Source organism: Dendrobates tinctorius, unplaced genomic scaffold (genome assembly GCF_039654945.1).
Source record: "Dendrobates tinctorius isolate UK_male_01 unplaced genomic scaffold, ASM3965494v1 ptg000007l, whole genome shotgun sequence".
Taxonomy (NCBI): domain Eukaryota; kingdom Metazoa; phylum Chordata; class Amphibia; order Anura; family Dendrobatidae; genus Dendrobates; species Dendrobates tinctorius.
This window is the reverse complement of record NW_027361675.1, coordinates 26,607,081-26,619,847: the sequence shown is the minus strand read 5'-3', so window position 1 is coordinate 26,619,847 and position 12,767 is coordinate 26,607,081. Positions and strand designations below refer to the sequence as shown.

At 42.2% G+C, this 12,767-nt stretch overlaps 1 protein-coding gene across 1 annotated transcript in view; it reads left to right on the top strand.

Annotated features, from left to right (window-relative positions):
* The window catches only part of LYPLA2 (lysophospholipase 2), a 35,448-nt gene extending 23,509 nt beyond the window's left edge, over positions 1-11,939 (top strand). The window contains exons 8-9 of the mRNA XM_073572929.1: positions 7,488-7,661; positions 11,281-11,939. Coding sequence (XP_073429030.1) covers positions 7,488-7,661; positions 11,281-11,331 — 225 coding nt within the window. The 3' untranslated portion in view covers positions 11,332-11,939. The remainder of the gene's footprint in view (positions 1-7,487; positions 7,662-11,280) is intronic.
* The last annotated feature ends 828 nt before the right edge of the window (positions 11,940-12,767 follow it).

Below are 12,767 nucleotides of genomic sequence, written 5' to 3'. Positions count from 1 at the left end.
ATGGAGACATTGCATGTGAGACAATATAGTGCAAGGCAGTAGGCTGCGAATTAGTAGATAGTTGACGTAGTTTTAGTTTAGGAACTTATAATTAATCAATCTGTTATGTGAATGATATAATAAAGGCCTGTGAGATGATTGATGTACATGCTTATAATGTATAGCCTATTGTTCCCTGTATATGCTTGGGGGATTATGCATAGATTACTTGTATATTAATAAGTGTTTAATTTTTGTTTAGGATTTAACAAAAAGACGGTAGTGTGTATGCTCTGTACAATGTTCACAACCACAAGCAAATATGTATGTTGTACATTACATCCTTTTCTTGTTTTGACGTTTAATAAACAAATAAAAAAAAAAAAAAAAGTCTTCAGCGTAGAGCGCAGGATAAATGGGATCCAAAATGTTGTGTAAAATGTTCCCATAGAAGCTTCAATTCAAATCCCCACTCAGGTTCCCCCCCCCCCCCTCCTCAAAAATTAAATCCAGTGAATTCTGTGCTCACAAGTCCAAATGGAGTAAAAATAACCACTAAACCTGTAGATAAATTTCCAGAGGGGTGAGTTTCCAAAGTTACTTGTGGGGAGTTTCTGCATATGGAGTCTGTAAACTATTGTGTGAAAATCAGTTCTCCAAGAATCAAATAGCACTCTATACCTACAGAGTCTCGCCGTGTGGCTACCAGTACAGTCATGGCCAAAAGTTTAGAGAATGACACAAATATTAATTTTTACAAAGTCTACTGCTTCATTTTTTCTAATGGCAATTTGCATATACTCCAGAATGTTATAAAGAGTAATCAGCTTAACAGCAATTACTTGCAAAGTCAGTATTTGCCTAGAAAATGAACTTTATCCCCCAAAACACATTTCAACATCATTGCAGCCCTGCCTTAAAAGGACCAGCTAACATCATTTCAGTGACTGCTCCATTAACACAGGTGTGGGTGTTGATGAGGACAGAGCTTGGAGATCAATCTGTCATGATTAAGTAAGAATGACACCACTGGACACTTTAAAAGGAGGCTGGTGCTTGGCATCATTGTTTCTCTTCTGTTAACCATGGTTATCTCTAAAGAAACACGTGCAGTCATCATTGCACTGCACAAAAATGGCCTAACAGGGAAGAGTATCGCAGCTAGAAAGATTGCACCTCAGTCAACAATCTATCGCATCATCAAGAACTTCAAGGAGAGAGGTTCCCTTGTTGCCAAAAAGGCTCCAGGGCGCCCAAGAAAGACCAGCAAGCGCCAGGACCGTCTCTTAAGTGTTTCAGCTGCGGGATCAGGCTACCAGCAGTGCAGAGCTTGCTCAGGAATGGCAGCAGGCAGGTATGAGTGCATCTGCACGCACTGTGAGGCGGAGACTCTTGGAGCAAGGCCTGGTCTCAAGGAGGGCAGCAAAGAAGATGCCCTGATGAAGTGAGCTGGGACTGGCTCAGGAAATGCGTTGGCAATAAAGATACCTTGAATTCTACCACAGCAGAGCAGTCTCTTATTGCACTACCAGCCTTCTCTTTGTACCAAGTCCTTGGACCTTGTGCAGACTGCTGCAGCTGTTTTATGCGATTATAGGTGTTGTGACTCTCACAACCCTATCAGGTGAGCCTAACACTTGCTGTGCACTCATCTACTTTCCATACAGACCTTTGCATTGGAAGCGCCCTGTCTCCCCCTTTTCTTTTCACAAAAAAAAAATATAGTATCACTGGGAAACTGAAGTGTTCCACAGTTTTTGTGTAATTTCCAGTATGGTGGTATATAAATGTGTATGACCTCCATTTGTGTACTCATGCATGTATATACACTGACAAGCACAGGTCCCATACAGTGTAGTCTAAGGCTAGTTTCACACTAGCGTTTATTCCATGCAGCGCATGGCACCGCTAAGCCCCGTCCCCTGCCGCCTCCCTGCCCGCCCCATCCGGTCATCGCCGCCTACTATCGCACATGGACACATGCGATCTGCGCACCCTATCTTTAGCATAGGGTGCGCAGATCGTGCGCTAGTAGGATTTTAGCGTGTGCTGCGCACTTTTGAGGGTGCGCCCGTGTGCGCCGAACGCAGCATGTTGCATTTTGGCGCGTTTGGCACACCTTCAAAAGTGCGCAGCGCACGCTAAAATCCTACTAGCGCACGGCCAGCGCTTGATCTGCGCACCCTATGCTAAAGGTGCGCAGATCGCATGCGTCCATGTGCGATAGTAGGCGGCAATGACCGGATGGGGCGGGCAGGGAGACGGCAGGGGGCGGGGCTTAGCGGCGGCGTACGCTGCATGGAATAAATGCTAGTGTGAAACTAGCCTAAGACAAGTATATTCTCTGAGGTCACAGAGCTGACACCATTATGACAAGCATAGGCAAGCAAAGGTTATTTTTAACTCCGAGAGAGACGGTAAAGCGCAAAACTGAAATGCATTTGCTGTGCATGCCACTGCTCCTAGAAATTTAATGCACCTACCGTATATCTTTGCGTTTTCTTTTTGTACCTCATGGAACTCTATTTTTTCTTTAAGCCAAATATAACAGTAGAAACAGATTGACTCATTAAGCATTGTGACTATAGCTAAAGTCTACTGCATGTTGTCCATCCCTTTTTAGAGGGAATATTTTGACCAGCATTACTTTCTAAAGCCCCCATAAACATTAGACTAGAATAAAGCTGGCAGGATTGGTTGAGGCCGGTGAGTCTGACTTCTATACCAGGAAAGATCTTTGAACAAATTATTAAACAACATGTATGTCAATACCTGGATAAGAATGAAGTGATTAAACAGAGTCAGCATGGGTTTGTAACTAATAAGTCATGTCAGACTAACTTAATTTCCTTCTATGACGGTATCACTGATTGGTTGGATCAAGGAAATGCTGTAGATATAGTATATCTTGACTTCAGCAAAGCATTTGACAAAGTCTCTCATACAATCCTTATTGAAAAAATGATTAAGTATGGAATGGACAAGGCAACTGTTAGGTGGATTCATAACTGGCTTAGTGATCGGACCCAAAGAGTGGTCGTAAATGGCTGCACATCCAGTTGGAAGAATGTCTCAAGTGGGGTACCACAGGGCTCTGTCCTGGGCCCTGTATTGTTCAACATCTTTATCAACGATTTAGATGAAGGAATTGAGGGTAAACTGATTAAATTTGCTGATGACACAAAGCTAGGAGGGATAGCTAATACTAGAGAAGAGAGAGAGAGGATTCAAAAAGATTTAAATAAACTGGAGAAGTGGGCAGCAACTAACAGAATGGTTTTTAACAGGGAGAAATGCAAAGTACTACATCTGGGCAATAAAAATGGAAAAAGCATATACAGTGCCTACAAGTAGTATTCAACCCCCTGCAGATTTAGCAGGTTTGATAAGATGCAAATAAGTTAGAGCCTTTAAACTTCACACAAGAGCAGGATTTATTAACAGATGCATAAATCTTACAAACCAAAAAGTTATGTTGCTCAGTTAAATTTTAAGAAATTTTAAACATACAAGTGTGGGTCAATTATTATTCAAACCCTAGGTTTAATATTTTGTGGAATAACCCTTGTTTGCAATTACAGCTAATAATCGTCTTTTATAAGACCTGATCAGGCCGGCACAGGTCTCTGGAGTTATCTTGGCCCACTCCTCCATGCAGATCTTCTCCAAGTTTTCTAGGTTCTTTGGGTGTCTCATGTGGACTTTAATCTTGCGCTCCTTCCACAAGTTTTCAATTGGGTTAAGGTCAGGAGACTGACTAGGCCACTCCAACACCTTGATTTTTTGCCTCTTGAACCAGGCCTTGGTTTTCTTGGCTGTGTGCTTTGGGTCGTTGTCTTGTTGGAAGATGAAATGACGACCCATCTTAAGATCCTTGATGGAGGAGCGGAGGTTCTTGGCCAAAATCTCCAGGTAGGCCGTGCTATCCATCTTCCCATGGATGCGGACCAGATGGCCAGGCCCCTTGGCTGAGAAACAGCCCCACAGCATGATGCTGCCACCACCATGCTTGACTGTAGGGATGGTATTCTTGGGGTCGTATGCAGTGCCATCCAGTCTCCAAACGTCACGTGTGTGGTTGGCACCAAAGATCTCGATCTTGGTCTCATCAGACCAGAGAACCTTGAACCAGTCTGTCTCAGAGTCCTCCAAGTGATCATGAGCAAACTGTAGACGAGCCTTGACATGACGCTTTGAAAGTAAAGGTACCTTACGGGCTCGTCTGGAACGGAGACCATTGCGGTGGAGTACGTTACTTATGGTATTGACTGAAACCAATGTCCCCACTGCCATGAGATCTTCCCGGAGCTCCTTCCTTGTTGTCCTTGGGTTAGCCTTGACTCTTCGGACAAGCCTGGCCTCGGCACGGGAGGAAACTTTCAAAGGCTGTCCAGGCCGTGGAAGGCTAACAGTAGTTCCATAAGCCTTCCACTTCCGGATGATGCTCCCAACAGTGGAGACAGGTAGGCCCAACTCCTTGGAAAGGGTTTTGTACCCCTTGCCAGCCTTGTGACCCTCCACGATCTTGTCTCTGATGGCCTTGGAATGCTCCTTTGTCTTTCCCATGTTGACCATGTATGAGTGCTGTTCACAAGTTTGGGGAGGGTCTTAAATAGTCAGAAAAGGCTGGAAAAAGAGATAATTAATCCAAACATGTGAAGCTCATTGTTCTTTGTGCCTGAAATACTTCTTAATACTTTAGGGGAACCAAACAGAATTCTGGTGGTTTGAGGGGTTGAATAATAAATGACCCTCTGAATAAACTTTTCACAATTTAAAAAAAAATTAAACAAAGAAATAACATTCTTTTTTGCTGCAGTGCATTTCACACTTCCAGGCTGATCTACAGTCCAAATGTCACAATGCCAAGTTAATTCCGAATGTGTAAACCTGCTAAATCTGCAGGGGGTTGAATACTACTTGTAGGCACTGTATAGAATGGGAGGAATAGGGCTAAGTGACAGCACATGTGAAAAAGACTTGGGTATACTAATAGATCACAGACTGAATATGAGTCAACAGTGTGATGCAGCAGCAAAAAAGGCAAATGCAATTCTAGGATGTATTAACAGAAGCATACAGTCTAGATCACGTGAAGTCATTATTTCCCTCTACTCCTCTTTGGTCAGACCTCATCTGGAATATTGTGTCCAGTTTTGGGCACCACATTTTAAAAAAGACATCAACAAACTGGAGCAAGTTCAGAAAAGAGCGACCAGAATGGTGACCGGTCTGCAAACCCTGTCTTATGAGGAAAGGTTGCAGGATTTGGGAATGTTTAGTTTGCAAAAGAGAAGACTGAGAGGAGACTTAATAGCTGTCTACAAATATCTAAAGGGCTGTCACATTGTAGAAGGATCAACTTTATTCTCATTTGCACAAGGAAAGACTAGAAGCAATGGGATGAAACTGAATGGGAGGAGACACAGATTAGATATTAGAAAAAACTTTTTGACACTTAGATTGATCAATGAGTGGAACAGGCTGCCACGAGAAGTGGTGAGTTCTCCTTCAATGGAAGTCTTCAAACAGAGGCTGGACAGACATCTGACTGGGATGATTTAGCGAATCCTGCTTTGAGCAGGGGGTTGGACCAGATGGCCCAGGAGGTCCCTTCCAACTCTACGATTCTATGATTCTATGATTCTATGACAGTAAGATGTGTATGGGGTCCCCCTGACTCTCGACATTCCCCAACAGATTGTTAGGGAAAGGATATGGCATGCGGAATTTCAGCAGATTATCTTTTATTCTCCATGGAGATTGTTACCAGAAGAGTCTGGCAGCATCTCTTTCATAGAAAAGGCTTAATCACTTGGCACAGTGTTCTTGTCTATTGGGAGAGAAGATTCCAGCAAATTTTGCATGCAAAAAGTCAAATGGTGCTCCTTCCTTTCCAAGCCTTGCTGTGCGCCCACACAGTAGTTTTTCCCCCCCATACTGGGTATCTGCTTACTCAGGAGACATTGCACAACAAATTGTATGATGCAATTTTGTCCTGTTACCCTTGTGAAAATGCAGAATTTAGGGCTAAAAACCATTTTTGTGGGGAAAATGTGATTTTTATTTATTTTATTTTTTTTTACAACTTTAATATTATAAACTTCTTCTGTGAAGCACCTTGGGGTTCAAGGTACTCGCCACACATCTAGATAAGTTCCCTGGGGGGTCTAGTTTCCAAAATGGTGCCACTAGAAACTGGACGGTTTCTACTATTTAAGCACATCAGGGACTCTCCAAACGCAACATGGCATCAGCTAACTATTCCAGCAAATTTTTCATTCAAAAAGTCAAATGGCGCTCCTTGCCTTCCGAGCCCTGCCTTGTGCATCAACTGAATGACCACTCAGCCAACAGTGGTCCAATATGTATATGGGCCTTTTAGTATTTATCCTCTAAACATTCAATAAAAAAAGTTTGTCAGTTTAAACCTATGATCATACGTTGCATTTTTGCTGCTGTTTTTCATTTTTATGGTCTCTCTTGCATGCTGATAAACTTTATTGCTCACCCAAAAAAAAAAGGAAAAAGGTTGAACTTCCTTTAGGTTTTTGCTCCAAAAATGCAGCAAAACCTGATTCCTGCACTTTTTGCTACATTTTTGTACTTACTCATTGCTTTCTATGGGTGAAAAAAAACGCTGAAAGTGACTTGCTGCAGTTTGCAAAACCGCAGCAGTCTTCTAATTCAGTCAGGAAAAAACTGTGTGCATGAGGTTTCTGAAATCTCATAGCTTTTGCTGGTACTGTAAAACGCAGCTTAAAATTTGCATAGCAAAAACACAACATGTGAACATAGCCTAAGAAAGGAATGCAAATCTTCATGGCTACTGGTAGTGGTTGGCTACTAGTGCAAAGAGTGTAGTGTTTCAGGAGGGGGGTCGGGTTAGTCAAAACCCCTAGCACTTTCTCCTTGAAATTTGTTTAGCTAGTCCTTGGACCACTGATCTTTGGTCATCAATACATTTCTGTCTGTTTCCCACTCCTGAGGAGGTCGGATGTAAACCATGTATGGAGCTGGAACAGCACAGCTATGTACAAATAAACTAAGTGATAGATCATTGGAATCGGGGTCTCATTCTCTACATTACGCTGATTTCAGATGAAGTAGCAAAAACCTGGTGAGAGATTCCCTTTAAGTGCAGCAGAACTTTGGAGTGGCCGCAGCTGTGCTGTTCCAGCTCTGTACATTGTTTACAACCATTTGTCGTTGGAGCACATCACAGCTCATTAGTGTCAGAGCTGCGCATCACACTCCACCAATCTGTTAGTTGTTGAAATCCCTTTAAGGCAAAATCAAAAGTAAGGCTATTGTATTAAGATCATAAAGACTGGAGTAAGGATCTGATTTAAAGAATTTAGGCTTCTATTGTTTAATATGTAAAAAATATCACTCCATAATAAAAAATGGGCGAAAGAAGGAAACTGAATGTTACAAGAAAGCTGGAATGTCTCTGTTATGGTTTTCTTGTACTGTAGAAATTCTTAGTATTTTTTTCTTATTGGCAGGCTTCATGCGGTGTAAATAAGGACATCTCCATCCTGCAGTGTCACGGGGAAGCGGATCCTATGATTCCAGTTCGCTTTGGAACTCTCACCTCCGAAAAGCTGAAAACTGTGGTGACCCCAACAAAGGTTCAGTTCAAATCATATCCTGGAGTCATGCACAACACTAGTCAGGAGGTAAGACTTGTGTGTCCTGTAGTAAGGTTATTTTACTCTTTAAAGGGGTTGGCTGGTCTAAAATGACAAGTCTGCAGTCTCTGGGATTGCAGACTTGTGAATCCTTCTTGCATGCAATGCAGGTTGCGAATATTTGCCGTTGTCTGTGGTCACGTGACCGCAAGTGTGTGATGGGCATACTCCCGGCTAGAACATGACTAGACTGTGTTCGGCATTGCGCAATACACTTGTATTGAGCGCGCAGGAAGCAGGCTAGTCGAGTTCTCCATGTAACTGCATAGAGCGACTGCAGACTTGTAATTTTAGACCAGACAACTTCTTTAATGACTTTCTTTCATATTCTGCTTTATTGATTCATGTGCCCATACATTTATTTTGTGTGTTAGTTTATAATTAAAGGGAATCTGTCAGCAGGTTTTTGTTATGGAATCTGAGGACAGCATGAGGTAGGGGTTAAAACACTAAATTCAATGTGTTACTTATCAACCTGTATGCTTTCTACTTACACTGAAGGTTTTATCGCCTAGGACATTATCCTTGCAGGTCTGATGTGCACACCAGTCTTAGTCCAACTCCGCCTCCTCCTGTGATAAGCAGTTTATTGTCAATGGACAATGTACATACCGAGTCTGGTGTGGGAGGGGCTAGCTTTTTCAGCTCTTCTTCATATTGCGTCTAAGAACGGCTGCACCCAGTAAACTAAGTTACACATTATATCCCCAACCTATATGATCTTTTAAAAAAAATATTTGCAATAAATTTGAGGATTTTATCTATTTTTGGGACTCGCCAAAATTTCTTTCATAAGTTACACATTGTTTGCTTCAGGCTCTCTTCCTTCATCATGCTGCTCTCAGATTAGGTAGCAAAAACCTGCTGACAGATTCCCTTTATTAGTTAACAGTTGTGGCCAAAAGTATTGAAACCCCTGCAATTCTGTCAGATAATACTCAATTTCTTCCTGAAAATGATTGCAAACACAAATTCTTTGTTATTATTATCTTCATTTAATTTGTCTTAAATGAAAAAACACAAAAACAATTGTCCTAAAAGCCAAATTGGATATAATTCCACACCAAACATAAAAAAGAGGGTGGACAAAAGTATTGGCACTGTTCGAAAAATCATGTGATGCTTCTCTAATTTGTGTAATTAACAGCACCTGTAACTTACCTGTGGCACCTAACAGGTGTTGGCAATAACTAAATCACACTTGCAGCCAGTTGACATGGATTAAAGTTGACTCAACCTCTGTCCTGTGTCCTTGTGTGTACCACATTGAGCATGGAGAAAAGAAAGAAGACCAAAGAACTGTCTGAGGACTTGAGAAACCAAATTGTGAGGAAGCATGAGCAATCTCAAGGCTACAAGTCCATCTCCAAAGACCAGAATGCTCCTGTGTCTACCGTGCGCAGTGTCATCAAGAAGTTTAAAGCCCATGGCACTGTGGCTAACCTCCCTAGATGTGGATGGAAAAGAAAAATTGACAAGAGATTTCAACGCAAGATTGTGCGGATGTTGGATAAAGAACCTCCACTAACATCCAAACAAGTTCAAGCTGCCCTGCAGTCCGAGGGGACAACAGTGTCAACCTGTACTATCCGTTGGCGTCTGAATGAAAAGGGACTGTATGGTAGGAGACCCAGGAAGACCCCACTTCTTACCCCTAGACACAAAAAAGCCAGGCTGGAGTTTGCCAAAACTTACCTGAAAAAGCCTAAAACGTTTTAGAAGAATGTTCTCTGGTCAGATGAGACAAAAGTAGAGCTTTTTGGGCAAAGGCATCAACATAGTTTCCAGGAGAAAAAAAGAGCCATTCAAAGAAAAGAACACGGTCCCTACAGTCAAACATGGTGGAGGTTCCCTGATGTTTTGGGGTTGCTTTGCTGCCTCTGGCACTGGACTGCTTGACCGTGTGCATGGCATTATGAAGTCAGAAGACTACCAACAAATTTTGCAGGATAATGTAGGGCCCAGTGTGAGAAAACTGGGTCTCCCTCAGAGGTCATGGGTCTTCCAGCAGGACAATGACCCAAAACACACTTCAAAAAGCACTAGAAAATGGTTTGAGAGAAAGCACTGAAGACTTCTAAGGTGGCCAGCAATGAGTCCAGACCTGAATCCCATAGAACACCTGTGGAGAGATCTAAAAATGGCAGTTTGGAGAAGGCACCCTTCTAATATCAGGGACCTGGAGCAGTTTGCCAAAGATGAATGGGCTAAAATTCCAGCAGAGCATTGTAAGAAACTCATTAATGGTTACCGGAAGCGGTTGGTCGCAGTTATTTTGGCTAAAGGTTGTGCAACCAAGTATTAGGCTCAGGGTGCCAATCATTTTCAGGAAGAAACTGAGTATTATCTGACAAAATTGCAGGGGTGTCAATACTTTTGGCCACAACTGTATTTCAAAATTTTAGATAGGTCCACCAGCAGTGAGCTTCTCACTTTATTTACCAGCATTCAGTTGTGGGAGCCAGGCAGCAGGCTTGCATCACTGCAAAGGACATTTGAAAATGATTGTCCATTTCTATGACATTGACACTTCAATTGGATAGTTATCAATATTAGATTGTTGGAGGTCTGACACCCAACACCCCACCAATCAGATGTTTTCAGCTCTGGCAACAGCTGGATGTAAACTCTATACTGAACAGAAAGGCATCACTACAATTGCTCTGTGACTGTTGCTGAAAATCGCCACACAGCTCCTATTCATTTGGGTGTGCTGTATTGTTACACGCCATCTTTACATCCATCGCCATAGGTGAAAACAGCTGATCGAGGGGTGACGGGTGCTGGGCCCCCATGAATCTGATATTGATGATCTATCCTGAGGTTAGGTCATCCATATTGGAGTAGTGGAAGATAACTTCAAATATTGAGTGGTTCACACAATGTCATCATAATAGGAAGGAGAAATTATAATCTTTCATTATATTTCTCACCTCCGTCTTTGGTGAAAATCTCCTCCGTTCTCTGTCCGTGTAATGCACAGACACTAATGACTTCACACACTACAGTCTTCCACATATAATACACGCATGCAATGGATCCTGTATAGCTGCAGACCTGGACTGTACCTCTGCTGCTCACTGATTTTTCCATGGAACCACTTGGAATCCATAAAAGATCTCCAGGAGACAGGTTTGGAGGGTGATCGTGGCAAGCTCTGATTCATAATGCTTCAGAAAGGTGTTTTAATCTGGAAGCCTGACTTCTATGGGAGAACACTGTTGCACATTATGACCAATATATACCTCAATTCACTGTACACCATATTTGCCAATTGTCTGTAGGTTTTAAAGGGGTTCTCCACTACCTAGTCAACACCAATTTAAATCAAATAGTCTCCCTAGTAAAATAAAAATAACAGGTGCTTACCCCCTGTGCTGGTTTAGTTCCAGCGATGTGAGCGCTGTGTGTACCTGGGTTTGCATGACATTATGCCACGTGAGCCCTGCAGCCAGTCAGTGCCTGTGATTGTGCTGCCGTGCCTTTCGGTCAAAGTATTTTATTTTACAAGGGGGGCTACTTTATTTAAATATGGATTGTGCAGGTGGTGGACAACCCCTTTAGTTATGTGAATGGAACCATAATGTTTTTTTTTTTTTTTTTTCAGGAAATGATGGCAGTGAAAGATTTCTTGGAGAAAGTAATCCCAAAAGTGTAACTCGCAAATGGTTCCACTGCAGGAAAAATGGCTGTTGGGCCGACCTTCAGTGTTTCTTCCCTGAGCCCGTGTCCTCTTCCCCACCCGCCCCCACTCTGTGCTGGTTTATGATAAAAGTATTATCTGTCCTGCCAGATGTGATTGGAGCTGTTTAAGGTACAGGGTGGGGGTTGCTGCTCCTACATTCATTCCACAATCCCCGCAGAATAAGAAAGGCCGGTTCTGCCATCACTGCTGCTGCTTTTTCCGATCCTTGTAGTGTTACATTTCATTTCTGCTGTTACAGGTCTAGTAGCGGCGGAGGCCACCATATACCTCAGAGGAGCAGCTGAGTATTGAGATGTGAATGTACCTTAAACACTCCGTCCTTTCAGGAGCAGAGCTCAGGCCCACAACAGCTGGTACTGTGCCCCGATCTCGGTATTTCCAGTAGTCTGTCCCAGCTCCAGACAGATGTTATGCTTCTTCTGGCCTTGCATCCATGTTCTCTGAGCTCAGATTGTGTACGTGTAAGGCTCGGCATGCGCTGGGAAGAGAGCACTGTACCTACTTCAGCAGCATTTCTGTCATATTTGTTTTTTTATTCACAATAAAAGCCTTCTACCCTTTCTTGGCCTTTTCCTTTTACACTTTGCATTCCTAGATTACATACACGCTGATCGCTTGGCCTTGGCAAAGCTCGGCGATGGCATTTGAAAACCATGAGACCGTAGCATTGACATGTAGGTTGTAGACCTTGGACCGGACAGACTGCAGTTGTGGGATTCTTGAGGGTTTTTTTTTTTTTTTTTTCCCCCCAATTTTGCCTTTGAGGGTTGGGACTGTGATATAAAACCTTGTTATAATATATCTGGTACACAATTTTCCATGCAAAGTCCACCTCAACACCAAATTAAAAAAAAAAAATATATATATTATACACTCACTATATTTTCTGGGTGCCGTAGTTCAAATTAATTTTTTAATTAGATTCAACATCTACTTAAGAATAAACCAAAAAGTGGATACAAAGTATCCCGAACACACCACTCAGAAAGAGAGATGTATCATAAATAAAAAATACATTTTAAGTAAATTCATATCATAGATAAATAGACAAACAAAATACAAGTAAGAGGAAGGAATATGTACCCAAGTGAAATACACACAAATAAAGGAATGGATACAGGTAATGGTAAAGTGCAAAAATAGATCAGCATGTAAGCATATATCCACCTAGACCCATAGTGGTCTGTAAAGTGCAATATAGAGGAAAAAATCCCCATGCTGGTAATCACATATAACATGAGCACATACCCATTTAATCGCCTGTTCACAGAATTCCTGGAGTCCAACGTACGTTTCGCCTTTTTAGCTTTTTCAAGGAAATTGTGTTTTTGTGGATCTACTTAAGAATATATGGGGGTCATTTCATCCAAACTTTTACGCCTTAATCC